At 38.6% G+C, this 22,214-nt stretch overlaps 1 protein-coding gene across 5 annotated transcripts in view; it reads right to left on the reverse strand.

Annotated features, from left to right (window-relative positions):
- Positions 1 to 22,214, reverse strand: part of UNC13B (unc-13 homolog B) — a 206,493-nt gene that overhangs the window by 145,531 nt on the left and 38,748 nt on the right. For 3 of the 5 annotated variants that reach the window (XM_056514073.1, XM_056514072.1, XM_056514074.1), the window contains exons 6-7: positions 19,729 to 19,799; positions 16,581 to 16,638 (exon numbers count right to left, since the gene is read on the reverse strand). The exons of the other annotated variants lie outside the window; for them this stretch is intronic. In XM_056514073.1, the coding sequence (XP_056370048.1) occupies positions 16,581 to 16,638; positions 19,729 to 19,799 (129 nt within the window). The remainder of the gene's footprint in view (positions 1 to 16,580; positions 16,639 to 19,728; positions 19,800 to 22,214) is intronic. 5 annotated transcript variants of the gene reach the window in all.

Consider the following 22,214-nt stretch of genomic DNA (forward strand, 5'->3'; position numbering starts at 1 on the left):
ATCTGGGAACTGGCCATAACCTCCAGTTCTCTCAAATGTGCACCAAGGAACTGCAGTGATCAGATCCATACCCTCCTTTCCCCCTTCCTATTACACATTATTTTTCTTTAGTCATTACTAAAAAGTATATTAAAACATCTTTATTGAAAACAAAAGAAACCTTCATATACAAAACAATAACCAAACAACAACAACAAAAACCCCCAGCACCAAAAATTTCAGGTACTTTGCTGCTGCCAAAATGAACTTTTATATATTGGAAAAGAAAAAAAACACAAATCCAAAAATATTTCTTCGTGGAAAGGAGCTCTTTCTGAAAAACTTTCAACCTTTAAACTGTGATACTGTCCTTTCTTCTCAGCATTCCTAACCAGAACTTTGTGGTTCTGGATTTTTATGCAATTTTTTTTCTTCCTTTTTTTAAGTATTAGTTTAAGTTAAGAGAAATTAATGGAAAGTACCAGTAGGAAAATCAGAAGAACTGGGAGAGCAGTTCTGTTTATAAATAATTATACTACTGCTTACAGGCAAAAACTGATACACTTAACACATACAGGTAAACTAGATCAAGCATAGTACTTAACACTAATAATAACCTTTACAAAGGAAAAAGCTCCTTTCCAGTGAGTCCCTCTCCCTGCAGAAACAGATTGATAACCCTTCAGGAAAGGAGAATGCCAAGTTTTAGTGAGGTAGGATATCAAAAATATATGACTGTGTATGGCTGTGCAGGATGCAAGGTTATCTTGGCAAGCTTAAAGTGAAATACACACACCATAAGGCAGTGGAGTGCACCATTAACATGCTTGAAACAAAAGAAAATAAGGATCAGCCATTATTCATTCTCTCTGCCACCAAGTCTGTCTAAAAAGGACAATCAAATTAAAGCCCTCACTGGTAGGTTATCCAATGGTGTGTGTCCTACACAGTCATTCATCATGAGGCTGAACAATAAAGTGAAAGTGCTCTTTATATGCTTAAAGAACTCTGCATTCAACTGCTGAAAATCCAAGCAGATGGAATGCAGCACCAGGGAGCCCCTTTTTCCTCCACGGGTGCTTCCCATAACTCTGACTCAATCTCCATTTCTTTAATCTGAGGTAAAACTTGTTCTTGATCATCTTTCTATTCACAACATACTAAGATTAGCACTCTAAAGTGGATAGAAGACGAGAAAAGAACAGCAGCAGTAAATATCTGCAAAATACGGGTCACCTGAAAAAGCCCTGCTCTACACTCCTAAATGGAACCAATTCAATTTGATTGTCCGCACCAAAAACAGAGTTAAGCCTCCTGCTTTTTAGTAGTTTAAATGCTGCAGGGTTCTTGTCAGTCTCCAGTCAATTGAACAGAAATGAATAGCAATCATATGCTGCTGTATTCAGCTTTATTAAAAGCACAGTGTCCATCAATTTAATCACAGAACAGTGCTTAGGAAAAATATTCAAAATTCACTACACAAAAATTATTTAATATGCCAAAACCTCACCAAGGAGCACCAAACTTCCAGCGTGTGGAGCAAGAGCCTATCTATTTGCCAATCACAAGGTTCACACTGACCTCACAAGAATAATAAACTATTACTCAGCTGAGCAATGTCATCGTTATTGCTCAACACTTGAGCCATTGCCACCTAATGAACAATAATTACTTCTAATGGGACAGAAAACACACTGCTCCAAAGAGTCTTTTAATGCCTCACTTTGCTGTTCAGCTAATTTCTTCGTCCCATCAGATGTAACTGTCATTTTTAAGGTAAAGCCTAAGGAACTCTGGTATGATGGAAAGCTTTTTGGGTGTGGCTCCATAATAATCACAGCATTTGTAGAAGCTGAAAGCAGCCTAACCTCAGCCTAACCTGAGACACAGGTGGAGGATGTGGTAAAAATCACTAGACCAACAGCTTTTTTTTCTGCTAACCACAAATATATAACAAAAAATACAAATCATCTGGGTGAAAAAAACCTGAATCCAGTGACTTACTAATACTGGGAGTGCAAAGACACAGTTACGTTTATTAGGAAGCTGAACACTGCAACGCTGACCAGCTGATAAGCTCAGAGAATTCCAAATGAATCAAACTGTTGCAGAAACACTATCAGAATTTGTTAACCAGTCATAGCATCTCACCTCTGCCTTATCAAATGAAGATATCCCACATAAATGACAGTATCTCTAAGCAACATCCTAAAATAGCAGATAGTGTAAATGTTATCAAACATTTACAGCATATACATTTATAAAAGCTGACACCAGAATTTCTCAGAGCTCTTACTGGCTTTTAGCAGAAGGAAGTACCTTTGAGGTCATGACACAAAATGCCTTCCTGAGGCATGTTTAAAGGATACAAAGCTCCATGAGGCACGAACGTGTTTTTTCTCCAATGTACACCCCATGAACCTAACAGCATTCACAGATGTTAATACCAGACAGAAATCCTCAACTGAGTCATAAATAACAGCCAACTCAAAAAGCTCTTAGTCATGCTGAACTGCAACTACCCTATGAGCAATCTCACTTTATTTAACAGAAGTGTTCTCAAACTAAGACATTGCTCAGCCTGATTAAAGGCATCAAAACCTGGTCCATATGTGGCTTATAGCACACATTTCCTTTGCAAGAAAGTATTCTCTGAAATGCCAACATACAGTGATCATCCCATTCATTAGCATATTTGATGCTTAAATTGTAATTAAGAGACTGACAAGAACTTGCAGAAGTGGCTTTGGGGATGCAGTGCCCCTTCAAATGGAGGCATTACAGCCCATGTTTCAGCAAATATGCCTCACAAACATACATGGTGTCATAAATTCAAGTACTGTTTTCTTCAAAGAGGTGATAAAACAGGTCTTCTGTAAGTGAAGTTGGAGCTTAGCCCCAGTCTCAGAAGATCAGTTAAACTGGTTAAATTGGTAACAAGACACATAACCATAAACATAAAAACACAGTAATTTTTTTACCCCAGTTTGAGAAATTTCACATACATATGCCAAAGAGCTGTCAAGGGATGAAAACTGTTTCTTTGTCACTGGACCCACTGTGTAGAGAGCTGTGGGTAAAGCTGAAGGGCAGGGCAGAAGCATGCTGTTCGTGTTTCATTATTGAATATTCATGCATATAGGCAGCAAAAGAAGAAAACCCACTGGGGCAGTCACATCACACAGTAGGATTTTACAGTGGGGAAAATCATGGAAGGAGATACCTTCTGTGACTGTTATACCTTCCCCTAATTCTTGCCTCCAGAAATTATAACATGACTGCTGCACAGTAGAACACAGAGCTTTTAGTATCTCAAAACCACTTTGACAGTCCTGCTATGCCAGCTCAATGAGTCCCCTTTTGCCTCAGGCAGCTTTCTTTAAATAAAACTTCTGTACAGGAAAGAAAAGCTAGCAGCAAAACCATTACAGGTGGCAGATGAATCCACATGAAGAAATGGTTTTGCAGGTTCAAGACACAGTAGGAGCTCCTCTCAAAACATATTAAGTTGAAATTGTCTCCTGCTTTTCTACAACAGTGTCATCAGCCTCTGGGAGCTGACATCCAGTCCCTTATGCTTAGTTATCCTCTATAAACTTGAGCAAAATCTTGGACAAAGCAAAACCCTCATTAGTTCTCCAAAACAAGAGCTCAGCTTTTCACAGCTTTTGTCTATTTTAATAATGGTAGAAGAATATAAAGTGCACTAACTGAAGGAATAACTTCCAGATCAGCAAAAGTCTCTACCAGCTCCCCATCAAGGGCCTTGAAATTAATTCACCTTCCTCACCTGTCATCTATTTGAATTTCTTTTCATCATAGCTACCAACAGTTTCTTTCCTTAAGTCTCAGATCCCACTACATCATCATCTACTGAACCATTGGTCACTTCTGACAAATACACTTTCTAAAATACAATAACCAAAATGCATACTAACTTAAAGAGGACTACTGAAGTAAGAAGTAAGAAAACATATCTCAAAAGGACACAAGGGTGTTTTTTGAGGCTCTTCTATATCTTTTTATGCTAAAACTGCCTAGGTTTTGAGAAATTATTTAAACGCAACTTTGCAGGTCATTAGTTCATCATATTGCTCTCACTGCTTAAAAATACATTAGAAATTTGCATATTTTAAGACATGTTTGCAACACTAAGTCTTCAGTTTAAGAGCTTTCATGATCCTGTTTTTCTCACTTGAAAATACACTGCTGCTGAAACACCCAACAGCAAAGAACAGAACTGACAGGCTGAAGTGCAAAGACTCCCTTAAACATCTACCCTACTTCTTCAAGTCTTTCCCTTTCCTAAAAGGAAACTAGGTCAGCAGTACAAGATGACTCTATTCTAAAAGCACGCTCTGCCCAACTAACAAAGGTCTGGGCTACAGCACTCCTCTTGCACAAAGCTCTCATCAGGAAAAAGTCTTCCAGCTACCAACATGCTGTTTCTGTTGCTTCCTTCACAGCTGCTGTTTAAATGTTAAAGTTAGAAGTGTGTTTTTCATTATATTGTCAAGCTAATGGAGTTCACTTGGAAACACCAATAACACCAATAATACAAGCCTGACTGTAAAGATGCTAAAATGATTTCAAAGAGGACAGCACAGCAAGGAAGACAGAAAGGGAGAGCGGGACAAAGGGAGGGAGCCTCATATACAAATATCTTTTAAAACAAAACCACCACACATTGACTCCCCAGATAAACAGGAGAAATACACATACACAGCTCTCCTAGACCTCTCACTGACTTAAACACCCCATTTCCCTCCCAAATATCCAAAGTGGAAAATAAAGCAATTTAGGACACTGTACTTTTTTTCAGTAGTCTAAAAATGTTAATTAGTTACCTCTTGGTTATCCTATCCCACCTCTAAGAATAAACAATTGAGACATCCAGTACTGAACACAAGCGAGTGGGTCAACACTGCCAATGCACAAAGAACTTATGTTTGATCAAAGACAGGAAAACAAGGAACTGTCACTGGTGTGTAACAGTAATTTCTTCATTCAGATTTACTCCCTTTTGTAGTACTTGGAATATATTTCCACCATATCTTCTTAGTAAGACAATGACTACAGATTCCCTTGGGTTTTTCCACTACTTCAAACATTGATTTGGGCTTACACGGGTACAAAAATCAACACAAAAGACATACACAAGCAAAAAAACTAGAATCACCTTTACAGGAAAAGAATAATAGTCCAAATCCACCACCATGTCCTCAAATTCCAGTAGAAGGCACAAGCAACTCATTTTAAAACAAGACCAAAACAAAGCTAAAAAGTGAAAAAAGGAACAGCCATCCATCCACACAAATATGAAGACTAAGTGAAAGTAAAAGAAAATACAAAAGAACAGATTTTCTATATGCATGAATACTTCCACTTTTCCTTGTGCTGGAGCATGCTGCATCACTATACAATCAGAAAGCTTGCAAGAAATCAAACTGTTACGTACTCAGCTGCTCTCCCCATCCGAAATAACTCCAGTTGCCTGCATGTAACACAAATGGCAGAAAATAGGAATGGAAAAAGAAAGCTTAGAAAAAACAAACCACAAGCATACTTTTCATGTATTTAAAATACCTTATATATTGTGAGCTTGAAAATATAAGGGATTTTTTTTCTTTATAACTACAACATTAAGTTTATGTCAGGGCTCAAGTCCTTTATAAGTTGCTTTATAAGACATTCTGAAAACTAAGATCATTATAAGCTCTTGGAATTGATATGCAATCACGCATTTACTAACACAAATAGACAAAATACTTATCATCAGTCAACCTAGCAAGAGCAGTTAAACACTGTTATTCCCTATTACACTCAAATATCTCAGAAACCAGAGTCCAGTTCAGAGTAGTATCTTATTCCAGGCTAAACTCTGCAATTCAAGTGGCAAAGGTCACTTCACATTTCCATTTCTGCCCCCTTTGCAGAACCCCCTTTCCAGTGGTGAGAGCATCGCTTAAATAATACCAGAATGAAAAACTGTGTGCATGTAAATAGTGTGAAGAGTACTTTGTTAGGCAGATATACACACTGGTAAAAAGCTTAAGGGCTCTCATAACATCCTAAGGCAAACACCCATGAAGTTAATTCTGCAAGAGTAAGCAAACCTTTCCATGTTAAAACTGAAGGTGAAAACAAATTCATGCTAAAGCTGCACAGCAAATTCAGTAAGACATTAAAGTTTTTACTTATCAGCACCCATATTGTCACCCCAGGGTCATACTCAGTACCACGGAGGCAACAAACCAGCACATACAGCCTCAAAGCACTTCAGAATCATGCACACAACTTGCATTCCAAGAAATGCTTCAGAACCAGCATTTCTAGAAGACAGTGTAAAAAACACTTTAAAAAGTTACATTTACAGGAGTGTTGATGCATCAAGTGTGGCAGACAATAAACAAATTCATCACATGTAGACAGCAAACAAGCAAGAGCTTTCTGTCCTGGCTACCATCTCTAGCTACCAGCCAGGCACACAGATGTATCAAAGCTACAACCAGATTCTCCTTTCTTTTCAGAAAAAAAAGGTCTACAAAGCAACACAGTCCCTCAGATACACATTAGTACTTCAAGGTCCCTGGATTAGGCTCTGACAAACACATGCATGGTGCTTTGCACAGGCACAGGTATTGCTCAGGTTCAAGTGGCACTTTTATATATGGTAGAATTTTAGTAAGCAGGCCATTACCTTTGGCTTCCTATAGTAGTAGTTAGAAAGAAAAAAAGCAGCACATATATGTTTGCTTTGGTCATTAAAGGAAGCAGCCCTGACTAAGTGGAACAAATTGAGTCACAATTTTTATAGTGCTGATTCAGAAAGAATCACTGGTATAATGCTGAACACATGCAGTTACCATACAGTATAAAAGGTTTATTCCCCTCCTGTGTACAGAAATTTTTACTTACTGAATTTAACAAGAGAAGCAAACTGAAGTCCATCAAGTCAAGCACCAACAACCTACACCCTGAGACAAGACAAACGCCACTCAGCAGAGTGACAATGCACCTGTGCCAGGTGCACTGCTGAGATTAAGATGTTTCCAAACGCATCAGAAACCTGCCAGGATCCACCCAACATTTTCTGCCATGGCCCTGACCCCTGGGCTATCACCTCAGGCTTGTTTTTCACAACAACAAAAAACCTAAATACCAGCTCTGACAGAGGTCTGAGTGCTATTTCAGAGGGTAAGGAGAAGAAAAATAGGAACGCACAACCAAGCTGGCAAAGAAAACAAAAGTAAAAGACATGGCAAAGAAATGAAAAGGGGGACAAGCAGGACAAAGGGTAGAGAAACCAGAGGCAGGGAGAGCAGAGAGAATAGAGAGGGACACAGGAAAAGGGTGTGAGGAAAACAAGCTCTGCACTGTGCTGTAACCAAGAGTTCCCATTAAAGTCAATTTCCTATTAATGTAGAAGTGGAACAACAGCTTAAGTGTATCTCATTCCCAAAAAATCTCAAAACACTAACACAAGCTAACCTAACACATCCTTCCTACTAAATGTCTGTATCTCAGGTGAACAATAAAAGGCAAAGGAAGGAACATTTAAACATCTGCAGCTTCTATTAGCATCAAAGATCCAGAAAAAATCTGTAGTGACACAGCATTATTGCAGTCAGGCTACATACTAGCGAAATGCATGTCACTATTCACAAATGAGTGCACATGTAAAACCCCAGAGCAAATGGGGAAGAAACACCAGAAGATAACTATAAATTTCCAAAGCAGGTATGCAGATCAGAAAAACCACAGAGGAAATGGAGCTTATCTGTCCTTTGTTTCACAAAGATAAAAATCCCAGACTGCCAGCTTCTGCACAAGCCACTGCACTCAAAATGCATGGAGACAATGACTGACCTCTGAAAGCAGCTGAGAATGTTGCTAATCTCTATTTCCTTGACAGAAAAAGGTCTGATGGTTGGCACAACACTACTCATCATCTGAAACTGCAACAAGGAGAAAGCCGCCATGTGCTAAGACAACCCTCACGGATGCAAAGTCTGTCCTTGAGGGAGAAGCATTACCACCTCCCATAGATTAAAAAGTCTTTAAATTGACTATGGTGACCTTGAACCAGTGACCTACCTGTCCACCTCACTGCTACCAAGTTTCTTATGAACAGCATGAAAATCCCAAAGACTTTACATGCTCAAGGCAAATAGCAGTCAATGCCAAGCAGGGCAGGGCAGGGAGAGGAGCAGCTGCCCTTAGACAGCAGCTCCTTGCCCTGCACATTTTCTCACAGTGAGAAGCTTGGTTTGCCTGACTAGGGTATGCCACAGCTATAGACTGGGAAAAGCAATGCTGCAGGAGCAAAGAGAAAAGGATGCAGTAACAGAGAGTAAGGGATTTTCAGCCAGAAGCTCAAAACTCCGGTTTTGTTTGTTTTTACTAACACCCACTTCACTTTTTTGGAAAAAAATGAATTTATTAAAGATTCAACACATATGCTGCTTCATTTAAGATTCAGGAGCTAACAGTATATATCTCAGTCCTTCAGCATAATCGCAGAAGACCTGGGCTGACAGTCTTGATATTTTGAAGGTTAATGAAAACAGAATTTCTTTTTAGCCTTTTCAAGTTGCTTTTCTGCTTCATAAAAGTACATGATTTGTTAAGAAAAAATCCCTTCCAGATCACCTTTGGGAACAAATTTAAACCTGTACAGACTAAAAACACCAAGAAGTCCAGACAGACAGAAAATGGAAAGTTGTCATTCCAAAACCATACAACAACATACAACAACAGTGGAATACATGATACAGACAAGTCAGTCTAGTCACTCCATGTGTTCTTAAACACTAACAGTGTGTCTTGGTTATCACATTATTTTGTATTTGTAAGTTTCAGTACTAAAAAATGAGGCTTCATATAAACCTTCAATTAAGGACTAAGCAATGCCAGCAGCCTGGTGCCTTGGAAGCTAAAACATTTTTGTCATTAACACATTTTATAAAGCACATCTAAGTTCCCACTGTTAGCTGAATATAACATATGCTTGTTCTGTGCCTCAGTTATGCAACTATTCAAAGAGGAACTCCTCCTCCCCACTTCACAGTGTCAAGCCTGGATCAGCAGGGACACTCTAAAAAAGCAGAAAATTCCAAGTTTTTAATGCCATCTAATTTGACTGCCTGTGTGCCATTTTGTTTCATTTCTGTTTACAAGTCTCTGAGATTGGTTGGGACCTACTATCCTTGTGAGAACATTATCATTCGCTGCTGACCACTGCATTTACTCCTCCTGTTATAGCCCATGCTTAGCATAAACAGAAAGCATTTAATTAAGTTTATAAAAGCAAACTGAACTCCAGATATTATATTTGGTTCTGATAAAGTACCAAATGCAGAATGTTCTGGTCAGTTCTTTCTTCTGTGTTTAAGAGATCTCCTTTTCCCATGGTTAATATCCTCAACACAGTGAGAACAGATCTCAGATTACATAAAAATCTACATTTTTCCTGTGTTCAATGTACTTCCCAAAACTAAACAGGTGGTATTTTAGTGGAATAAGCTTCTAAAATAGAAAACATACATTGAATAGCTTTTTAGAAGCTTTTTTTTCTTAACAAGTACCACCATCTCCAGCTCAGTTTTGGAACACTCCAGAGGAGGGCTAAGGCCTCTGCATAAAAGAAGATAAGAAAGTAAAAGAGGCAAATGAGCTAAAAGGATCTGACAGAGACAAGGACAAATATTGGAGTGCTCCCCTTGCTCCCCAGTTCACCCCGTTCCACTTATGCTGAAATTTTTGAGTATTTTATTTCACTAAACAAAATGGCCCTTCTGGCCACCTTTATTTTGGCTAAACAAAATCAGATCGAGATCTGAGAATTTAAACAGGGCTTGGATCACCACCATATCATCAAGAGTACCCACTAAGTTATTACAAGTTTGTGCAACTCATCAGTAACCATAGTAAAAAGGCTCAGGCAGAGTGCCACCTAATTTTATCTTCAATGGAAAATTGCAACATTTCTACCACTGCACTGATGCCTAACACGGCTGCTTTGTCTACAAATTTCCAGGCTACCAAGTCACACAGACTATTTGGCTAAGAGATTTAAACACAGTTAGAGACAAAAGATTTATATACCCCTTTCTGAGACATAATTTTGGACTATAGTTGATCACCTAACATGACATATATGCACAATAGCAAAGAGGAATATCATGTTCTACAGCAGAAGAGATAAAAGATTTGGTGCCTTTTTGCCTTCTGATTTTTAATCTTGGACTTTAGGTACAAGCCTCACTGCTGGAGGACACATATTTATGGCTTGTGCATAAAGCTGGGGGAATAATTTTTCAATCAGTTTAAAAACTTTAATGTAAAAAAAGTTTATATTGCACTGTCATAACAAAAATCAAATTTATTTGCTCTTATTCCTATGATATTAAATGATGACTAATTAAGTTTAAAGTCCTTAAAAAATGCACTAGTAAAAAAAAAATTAAACAGCTTTCATGAAGAGCACAAATTATGAAAGCTAGAGTGCTTAAATGAACATTTGCTTTGTCTGACCACTGCTTATAGAGACATTTGTCAGTATGGGCAGTGTTCAGCATTTCAGAAAGAAGTTTGTATCTGGAGTTTATTTAAAAGTAAAAGTTTTATTTCCTTCTCACCACCTTTCAGAATGCAGCCCATACTTTAGGAAAACAACAAGTAAAAAACCATATTTAGAGGATCAGCAGCAAAATCAAAGCCCTAGAGCACTCTAGAGTTCAACAGTACATCAAACTTTGTTACTGTATAATCTCCTAATATAGCCAGTATTTTTATTTTTAAATTCCAAATGCCTTAAACATATCCAGTTCTAAAGGAGCAGCTTTATCCTGAAATTGCAGGCAGATATTTTAGAGTAAAATCTTCAATCTGTGTTCCTTTTGGCAGATCTATCATGCCTTCAGCCAGCCCAGACAGTGTGGGCCACAAAGCCACAAGGAAACAAGCATCCTTAGCAGATTCATCCTAAACACAGAGAAACAAACAGGAGCTGCCAGTCACCCAGAAGCAGAGAGGCCAAGGATCTAGCTTTCCCAGCCCATCAGTAAACTACCACAAAAAAACTCATACAATGTTCCCCTTGTACGGATTAATGCAGTTTTTCCTTGTCCTAGCTTAAATAAATAAATAAAGCCATTCATGTGTGCTGTTTCAAATTACACTTACACTGAACAGTCTTTTGAGCTGTAACTGCACTGTAGCCAGAAGTTCTACTCTCACCAGAGCACAACTATACAACGACTGCAGCACTATCTTCAGTGTCACCTACCCTTAAGCAGGGTAAAATAACCAACGACTTCTTCCTTACCCTTCCCAACCTAGGGATGCTGTAGGTGGCTGCTGACCTCTGTTGTTTAAGTGAAGAATCAAGCTGGTAACCAGAAAAAATCAGCAAGAATCTTGATATATGGCTTTGGTATACACACCTTTACAACAAGCAGGACAGTGTCAACTCCCAGCATTCTCAAGACAACTCTGCTGCCTGACCCTCCACTATCACAGATCATGCACCTCTGTGAACAATTAGGAGTGGCAAGTTCTGGCCTGTTTAAGGGTTTTGATGCTGCCTGGCCTTGAGAGACTGGTAGGGCAGATCATTTTTTTCTTATATACTACTACCAAAGAAGAAAATAAGCAAATTCTCTGCCTTTTACTGCCACAGTCAGTTCTCCCCACAGCAGGGCTGGATATCCCGAGCCCAGTGGCACATTAATGGCAGCAGAAAATGCTGCATCTACATTACAGCACAAATAAAAAACAGTGTTTATGGGCTTGCTGGGGAGTAAGGGGCAGGGAAGGCAATCATCTCGCTGTTAAACCGAAAAAACTCCCCATCGGTGCCATGGAAAGCATCATCATTTCAGGATTAGTCAGTCTGTTCAAGGGAGTGAACCAGCTTCCCACTGTATCAGTGGAATTTGAGCTCTCAAAAAGAAAACCAGTGAGCATCAGGAATGAAACACTTCAGAGTCAGCCTTTGTGGTACCTTTAAAATAGCAGTGCATGCAGAGATATTAGAAGAATTTTGCAAAACCAGATTTCTTCAAATATCAGTGGCAAAGAAAGGTCACCACAACGAACTGATCTGGCATCAAATGACATCCATTCCTATAATGTGTATAAAATATTTTGCCAGATTTTAAGTAGATAAAAAGCTGCTTATGCATCTAAAACAACTGTAGCATATTTCCCTGCATGCATGTGCATACACACATATTCCAAAGAGCATTAACACAAGTAATCTTGTTTTTTTCTCTCTCATCTTATGGCAGACCAAGCACAGGCTGGCTTTGGTTGTTTTTACTGGTAGAGCAGTATGTGAGAAGCTATTGCTTCTTTTGTTGCCAGTACAAACCTACACCCAGAGCCAAGCAAAAAATTTACCTTCTTCTGATAAAAAGATGCACAACAAAACCTACAATAAAACATACACACCAAAACAAAACCAACAAACAAAAAAACCCAGAAGAACACACACAAAAAGCTCCCCCAAAAAATCCAAAATAAATCAAAACACACAAACCAACCAACCAAAAAAAATTCAACAACAAAAAAACACCACACAACAAAACGTCAGCACTCACCATAGCCCTGGTAACCAGGGATTTCAGAGAGAAAAGGACTAAAGGAAATGGAACAAAAACTCTGAAGCAGAAAAGGGAGAATAAAGCATTCTCAGAAAGATTATCAGTCACTGCTAAAAAGACAGACATAACTGGTCAATTCAGTGGCACTCAGGTTATCTTTCCTTTGAATCATACTGAACAAACCTGCCCTCTTCCAGATTTGTAATCTCCCTGACAAATGGTGTAGGGCACTATATACAGCAGCTGATATTAACCAAATCTGCCAAATTGATTCTGCAAAGATGCAAAGTATCTTTCTCATCCCAGTTTGCACTGTAACTGATCCAAATCAGAGCTGCATTTAAAATACTCACAGTGTGAGTCATTTGTGGATTGTAATGGACTTCTATGCGTCCAGAAATTATCTTGAGCATACAAGGAAAACATATCTGTAACTCCTCACAATAAATAACTTAGAGCGTACTGACTCAATGCCAAAGTAATCAAATAGTATGTTTTCAATCTGCATAATTTAAAGTGAATTTCCAGACAACAAAACGTTGCTTTCTTTTCAATTTACATTTAATTTCAAGCTGTGGGTAAAAGCCAATATGGAGATGCTGCAGTTTTCTAACACGACGTATCAAAACATTAATAATTATGACTACATTTAATAGGCAAACAAAACTGGATGCATGGACAGTGCTTTGCTTATTGCTTGGGATCACTGAAAGTTAAATCAGCTGGAAGCACATGATCTTTCTGGGGCAGGAGGAATATATAGGGAAGCACAGCAGTTGGGAGTTAAAAATTAAATGGTTAAATACAATGAAGGAAAGAGGCAGGAAGTGCCAAAATCAGCAGGGCTTAGAAAAGACTGTATATGCAGCAGAACCACCTGCCTCATTCAAGAATAGGTAGGAAGCCCAAATCCCACATTACTTCAGAAATTATGGGTCAGAGTCTTCTAAGAACAAAACAGCATTTGAGACTCTGAAATGGGGGCCTGAAAACTGAATAATCTCTGGAAAAATTAGAGCTCCCAGTGTGGGCTGAGATTTCCCATGGCACCATGCCAAGGTAGAGCCCATATACATGTCCAGGAACAAAAACCAACCCTCAGATCAGAGGTTGGCTTTCAGAAGGGGTCACCTCTCCTCTCTCACATCCTGCCCCATCCATCTCCCCTTCTCTACTCAGGGGAGATAACAGGACAAGCTGCATCCCTGCAGGAAGTGGGACACCACCACGAGAAAAACTGGTTTGGAAAAGGTAAAAGATGTGTGGAAACTACAGATGCAGAAGAGGGCAAAAGCGTTATCTAATTTTAACATGCAAGGACATGAATTTTCCTAATTAATGAACCTGATCCTGCCTGCTGGAGTAGGACTTTCTCTAGCCAGACCAAGGATGTCAAAATGGTCTTCTGAGAGCTACCAGAGTGACTAAGAGGACACCAGTGGCATGTGCAGATATGTTCAATTAATTTTTTAAGTGCAAGCTACATGAAATGTTTTGCAGAACTTTTGCTCTGTAGTGCATCAGGCTTCTAGATAATTTTGTGTTTTTTTGAAGGACTGGGAAAACATTCCATGGAGTAAAACCCACCCACACCAAGCATGTTTTCTTCTTCCTTCTAAATAAATACTTAGTCTGCTATCCAGCAAACTGTGTCCTGCTCCCAACAGTGACCATACCTTATCTGGGACATCTAGATGATGAAAAGGAAAAATGATGTGATGAAAAATTGGGTAAGTCTTAAAACTGTTCTTGAGGATGTTTTTATTATATCTAAAAATACATCTGTCAATTACTTACCCACAATGTAAGAACATTCCATATTGAATACATTTAATGTTGTGAAGGACACCCACCCTGCTCCTGTGTAAAAAAGGCTGAGCTCCTGTGTCACATGCACAGGTCAGGTCAGCTTTCAATAGAGATACAATCTGTGCATGCTCTGTGTTAAACTCTTGAGTCTCAAAGGACTGTGCTGTACTGAGGCAAGCTGACAACTCTTATGCACAAGTTGATGCAGGCAGAGTTCATTTTTCAAAAGCACCTGTATATTAAATGTCTATTTTGTATTTTTTCCATGTAAATAGATATTCATAGACATCAGATACTTGCAGGCAGTAAACAAGCCAAAGTACATGCAGTGCCATCAGCTTTATTGAAAATTCTTAAATACATTAACAACAAACTGCTATGAAATGTTTAACATCCATTCTAATGAGTGCTTCAATCCCATTAATGATTATATTAATTCCTATGTGACATTAATTGTGCAAACCACGGGGCCTTCAACTGAATATTGCAAAAGGTCACTTTCCAGCAAGATGCAGGCTGTTAACAGGCAGCACAACAAAGGTGACTGTAGTGCTGCTTCTCATTGTGTCTGTCTGCAAGAGCCCAGTTGGTTCTCCAGGGGAGAAACCAGCTACAGGGGGATGTAAAAGCACCCTGCTGTGGAACAGGTGCAGCTATTTTCCCCACAGAGAAGCATTCCCTCTAATTTACCCATACATCTCAATACTTAGGAGATTCAATCAAACCAGCCTCCCTCAAACAAAAGCAAAGCCCAGGGCACAGAGCCAGGAAAGTAATTTCAGCAAATAACACATTCATTTCTTGGACACTTCATACAGCAGACAGTTTTTCTTTGACTTTGACATTACGGGTTCTGCATACAATGTTAGCATGATTTAATCAAATATTAGTTTTTCCAAAAATGTTTCTTATTTATAGGCTTAACACCATCAATTGCACCCTTCTGACCATTTAAAATACAAAACAAAAAACATACACAAAAAAAAAACCCACAACACCCCCCAAAAACCAGTACAACACCAGAACAACAACAGCAACAACAAAAGAAAAAAACTGAACAAAAAAAAAAAAAATCCCACTTTATTCTTTACATATTTTTTTTTCCTTTTCAAAATGGGAGGACACATTCAGTGTTGCTCAGAATGAACTATAATGAAAGTATTACTGGAATACTTTGATATAGAGCTGTACATGTTCTAGCTACACAGCACAATCAGATTTCCTAGGCAATTGGTTAATATCTAGAGTCGGTTGAAGATACTTTTAAGATAACATAACAATAGTACATAGAAAAATTAATTCTACTCAAAAAAGGTAAACAGTAATTAGCATTTTCTAATGTTATCAGTTTTGCAGAGATCCTATAATCAGCCTAATGGATAAACAGCCTGCAATGTGTAATACGGACATCTTAAAGGATTTGAAGTAGAGGATAAAAGATTGGTTTAAATTATGAGACTTGAATTTTATTAATGTTGCTGCCAAAAGCAGATAACACATTCACAAGAGACATCACTAAGCTTTCATCTATTGTATGTTAAAAGCAGTGTCTCAGAAATCTAATTTTGCAGATCATCAGATACAGTAAGTGCTATGTTATTTTTTCATCCATGTTTTCAGAAGCATAAAAAATGCAAGACAAGATAAGCAGAAATTAGTAAAAATATTTTTTCCATCCATCATCGCAGCATTAAAGTAATATTGAAGAAATTAGACATCAAGCACACAAACTTCTGGTGCATTTTAAAAGGCTACCAGTAGTACTTGTCTCAGTTTATTTTCTCCCTCTTAGAAGTTCATAAAATAGTAATAGAAATTATATTTAACACAGGAAGTTTTAGCATAACATAGCTTAATACAGTCACATGAAAAAATAGAGCATTTTCTTAATGGTATAAATATTATAAGGGCCTGACAATCTTAATGACTTTGAACATATTTTCTGTTCCTATTGCACACAGGGACAGCAGCAAGTGCAAGACTCAAGGCCTGATTTCACCTCCTGCCATCAGAAGCTGCAGAGCAATATTCTGAGGTGCACAGCATTTCATAACTGCACAGAAATTTAAGTACTTCTAATAAGAAAATGTTGTTCAGATTTACCATCACTTGACATCTAACCACAAAAGGAAATCGAGAACATTGAAAGAGGAAAAAATATTGAGAAGAAATACTCTAACTTACAACACTGGGAGGCAGCACTGGGCAATGGTTTCTTCTGGACTTCCTCCTGAAAGGAATACTAAAGGGAGGAAAAAAAAATAGGAAGGAATATAGATAGATAAGAAAGCAAATGGTAACTTTAGGGCAGCATGCCACACATAAGACAAAATCAAAGTACAATATCTATTAACATAATATCTGTTATATATTCTCTATTATATCTGTATTTAAACACACTCCCAGAAGGGTCCTCTTTTTTCATGCCAAAATCACGTTACAAAGTACTTCTGTTTAAGATGAAGTCTGCTTTAGAACAAGCATAGGCTCTATTACCAATTCTGAGACCTCCAACTAGACACTGAAAAGACCTGATTCTCCACACCACTATGTGAGTGTGACAGGGAGCTCCAAACTGGGAATAAGCCTGTTTAAATTTAGGCACTCCAGAACAGCTTCAAGAGTTCAAAACTCATGTGGGCTCACAGCAACTCTGGAATAGGAGATGGCAGCAATAAGGTAATTAATGTGCCTGGCAAGGCAAGAATACAATGTTTGCCCAGCCAACACTTGCAGACTCTCCTGTGATCCACTTTACATCCAAAGTGAAGAATTTTTCATCTCATTTAATACTGAATTAGAGAACACAGAGGTATTTCAATTAGCAGCTTTGACTTTTTACAAAGCTGTTTGTTACAGCATCAAAGCGCTCCCTAGGGGAATGCCAGTGGTTGTATTTTGTTATTCTCTTCTATCTTGTATTACATAAAAATATGAGAAAATTAGGACAACTGACCAAAATAATGAGAACAGTCTTTGCTAGGAAAAAAACATCTGACAACAAAGGAAGTGGCAAACTTAGCAAGCTGGTGCTGCAGCCTGTGCAAAACAGAGCCGCCAGACAGCCTCTCCTTGGATTTGGTAGGGATTAATGACCAGTTCTGTGCTTGGAAGGTGACAACCTGCAGACTTCCTCTGTGGTTATCTTCCAATCTGTGCTATTTAAAATGCACAAGGGATCCTGAAAGGTGGTTAGTCTTATCATCAGCAAACTGCCAACCCACTGAGTTAATCAGGACTATGAAAACAAGAACTGCCGGATCTCACAGCACTGACTGGTTGACAGAGTGGTGAAAGGAAGTCTGCTGATGAGCAATTTCAGTAGCACAGGACAGCAGTGGGTTCTGAATTATTATCCTCACAGATCCCAGAATGGCAGCAGTTTGCTCTTTTTAAGGCATCAGCCCGACGGCTATCAGGAGTCCCAAAATGAAAACAGAATATTAAGTGTTTGCACGAAGAGAGGCTGGAAAGCATTTCTATGAACTCCAAATGTACCTGTTACTTCAATATTCCTGTGCAGCTTTAGTGTGTTCATTCATCATCTCAAACAGAGATAGCTGAACTTAAAGAAGACAAAGGCACAAAGTTGTCTTGTGCTAAAAAACACTGGGCAGACAAGGATTGTGTAGCCCAAAAGGTGAGGTCTGTAAAGCTGAGTGGCAGGGACTGGATGCATGCAGATCAGTCATTTAATTTTTCCAAACAAACCTGCCTCTAGCTGGTTTCTCAAATACTGGGTTTATTTGCTCAGAGCAATTAAGACATTTCTTCAGGCAATGCACGATTAAAGTGCTGAATTCCTTTGCGAAAACATAACTGACCTGAGTGCATTTAAAGGGCAACTGGTACCCACAAAAGAGAAATCCATTGAGTGGTGTTCAACACAAGGATACAGCCTGTGGCTCTGGAAGTTCCTGAGCTACAAGTTACTGCCAACTAGGGGAATATGCAAGGAAGATCTCTTCGCCATTCCGGGTGGCTGGCGAATGTGGAGAACTTTATAAGAACCATATGAGGTCAGGTCCTGCACAGGCTTTTTCTCTTTGATCACAGGGAACATCCATAATAAATCTGAGACCATTAGACCATAAATACAGATATATTACTTTGTTATTGGTATTTGATAAGAGCATGCAGTTAGCAAACAGATGCATGGCACTGCAGGGAAAGAGGAGACTCAGAAAGCCCAGGATATCTTTCAGCAAGTACCAGCTCAGGGAAGCACTAGAGGGCACCTGTGCCTCGCTGAAGTACCTGAACTGCTGCTCCAGCCCACGGGAGCAGGGAGGCACCACAGCAGCATCACGGACAGGACAACTCACAGACTGTGCTTTTCACTGATTCTTAGAGGCTTTCAAACTTCTAGAGAGGCAGGAGAGGCTGCCCTAAATTCTTTAAGTTTTTTAACCACCCAAATATAGTGTCTGTCCTCAGTCAAAAATAAAATCCACCTCATTTTCCTTCATCTGCACAGTAAACCAAATCACTCATATAATGAACAGAAAAAAATAGATGAAGGATTCCAGAACAAAAATCTCTTGAAGTCATCGCACTGTCAGAGTATTTGGCAAGTTATCTTGCTATAGAAACTCTTGCTATGGAAAGAGACCTGTCAAAGAGGTTTCACCAGCACCATATTCTTATTCAGTGACATTCACATCAACACCAGTATTCAGGTTTTCTAAATACTTCATTTCTGGTACAGGCATTAACGTTAAGATTAAATCTTATAATGCAAACAGTATGAAATCTAAGTAAAATTTTATTCATGCAACAGCCTTTCTTAGAAATAAAAAAGTAATTTCTATTTTATAGCTGCTTAACCAAGTACACTCTAGAACCAGGAAACCAAAGCCACAGCTACCACGTATTCTAATACAAGATTTATAAAAATTGAGCAGTTAGCAACTGCATTAAGACAAAAGCCAACAGTCCACAGTTCAAATAAAGATTCAGTATCTTGCTTTGTCTTCTTCAGAGAAACTGTCAACTACAAAAAAGTCCTTTTTGACTTGATTTCACAAAAAGAACTTACCATAGCCTGTTAAAAATGGTTTCACTCTCTGCTCAGGTAAGCACAGTGTTGCCTTTCCTTTGAACATATTCACATCAACAAAACATTATTCAGGCACTTCAAGCATGCAGAAAAATATTCCACTCCTTAACACTTAACAGTACACTTGAGAAAAGAGTTCTGTAAGCAGTTAATGGAAGACTTGTAAATTATCAACTTTTAGTAGTTACCCTAATCACAGGAATCTAATACAAAGAATAAAAGCTAGTAATAAGATATTCAGGGCTACATTATACTTTCAATTTAGATATTTACCTCATCATCTCCCAGTGAATTTATTTGTTCTAATTTTCTCGTCCAGTATCTGGCCTCTTCTTCAGGGATATCTAAGTCAAAAGAGTAAGTCACACCACCTTATTAACCAGGCAACTTTGCATCCATCACCATTAGTATTAAAAATCACACACAAAAAACCCACATGTGATTTTTGAAGAGATGGGACTGTCTGATATTAGCACTCAGATGGAAAATAAACATTGCAAATAGTAGCACAGTTCAAGGGCTTACCATGCTTTCTTGTTTAAAGCTGATAACCAAATGCACACTTACACAAAGGTAGGAAAGAGAAAGACAGAGTAGTTCACATTCAATTCAAATATTAGTTTGATGGAGAGCCATTTCACAATTTTAATACACTTGCTTATGTTTGCTAACATGTGTGATAACACATAACAAGAGCCTCTTCTGGATGCTTTTTTATAACCCCAGCAGAAAAAGGACTGCCTTTGAACAGTTCATCTTATGCACAACAATAGCACACCTCCTGGTGCAACACAAACTAGGTACCAAAAAGTAGTCTCTTATCTCTTTGCCAGCAATAAACCAAATATTTTGAGCGACTAAACAGTGCTATGAGCAGTCATATTCACATGAAAGCACATTCTTCCTTTTACACCACTGCAGCTTCATTGTGAAATGAATCACATTTTTACCATCTAAAAGAGTTACCAAGCAAGAATCAAGCATTATCACTTTTATTGTGGTAACCATTTTCTATTTCACACTTTGAAGTAATATAGTGTCCTCATGGAACACTAACTTCTGCCACTCAAAATTTCACCTTTCAAAGCACATGCTCGGAGATGCAGATAACCTGCTGTAAAAAGCTTAACACAAAATTATTTAGGGATGGAGTGGTGTGAAAACACTGGAAAAGGGAAAAAAAAAATTTGGATTTGTTTTGTTTGGGTTTTTTTCTAGCCACTCAACATCCTTAAATGCAGCAGCTTCTGAAATCTGGCTATTTATGGCCTGGAATTGCAGAAACTTCAAAGCTCATAGAGGAAGGAAATGGAGGGAGTGCTCCAGCTAACACCACCAGCCCTGCAAGCTGAAAGGAAAACAGTGCTATACCAGTACAGCTGGTTTTCCCATCTCCTGTAACTCTTTACATTTTCAGGTGGCCTCAGGAGCCAAGAATTTTGTTTTTCTGCAATGAACTGTACTCCATGTATACCACCATAATGATATGCTAAATTATGCATCAGCAAGAATGTGAGAAGCAGGACAGGGTGGCCTCCTGATGAAAACGTGATTCTAAAAGTTACATCAACTCTCACTCCTTACAGAAAAAAAGAATAAGATTTATTGGCAGGTGAGCATTCCATTGGAACTACGTTGCTTTCAGAAAGGACCAAGTACTGCATTCTTGTACTTTTAGAGAGTATTTGTTCTACATGCATCCCCTCTCAGCCAAGCAAACCATCATCTTACAAAGGCAACAAGCCCAAAACACTGCAGATAACAGAACACAAATCCCTGTTAACAGGTTCATGCCAGATTTAGTGGAATTACAAGTTTCAGCAGTAGATATTTCCTTGGACTATGAACTCATGTCCACATCTCTGTAACAGAAAAACCACTGATTTTTTTATGCAACTAGCCTCACCCATATAAGGTGTTAAAATACTCCCTAGTTGAGAAAGTTTTGAGGAAGTTTAGTATCTGACTCCCAAAAAACCTGCACTAAGCAGAAAAAAAGACAAACCATTTCTCCTTGCTTTGAGGGAGACCAGAGTGATTTATTTTAACCAAAACACACAAAGCCAGCTGCTCTTTCTAATGCACAGTACATAACTTTGTTGTTACAACCTATCAGAAAATAAGGTAAGAGAAACATGAGAAACTCTTCCTCAACTATAAGAGCTGTAGAAACACATACGTGTTTTTGATCATCAGGGCTGAGGATCACAACTGCACAGATTTATTACTCTCTGCTCAAATCAGGGCTGGCATTCAAAGTAAATCTGGACAGAACTGATCTAGAAAGAAGGCATCAGTGAACTGAATGGCTATCAGCATCCAACCTGATAAGGTTTAGGAGGACAAACTCCAACAATGGTATGAAACAACCCAAAAATTATAGCAAAGCCCATGGAATTGTTTTGGAAAGGCATCGCTTCTCTAAGAGGTGAAAAAAACCTCATGAAATAAGGACTAAAAGTCAGAGCCCAAACAACTCAAATTTGGAGCATGAAATCAAGATTAAAGAGACTGAGGAGGGGTGAAGCAAAGACTACCAGCAGCACTGCAGAAATTGAGGATGTCTCAGAGTGGGCCTCAATGCTTTCCCATAAGGAGCAACACCTGTCTCTTGGATTTACTGTTTCCATCTTACGGCCCAGAAGCCCATTTCATAAACAGAGCTGTCAGCTTTTTACTGCAGGATTGCTGCCTCTACTGAACCAGCTTCTTATGCGAATCAGAGATAAAAATCAGCCACTGTCCAGATAACAGCTACT

Source organism: Oenanthe melanoleuca, chromosome Z (genome assembly GCF_029582105.1).
Source record: "Oenanthe melanoleuca isolate GR-GAL-2019-014 chromosome Z, OMel1.0, whole genome shotgun sequence".
Classification (NCBI taxonomy): Eukaryota; Metazoa; Chordata; class Aves; order Passeriformes; family Muscicapidae; genus Oenanthe; species Oenanthe melanoleuca.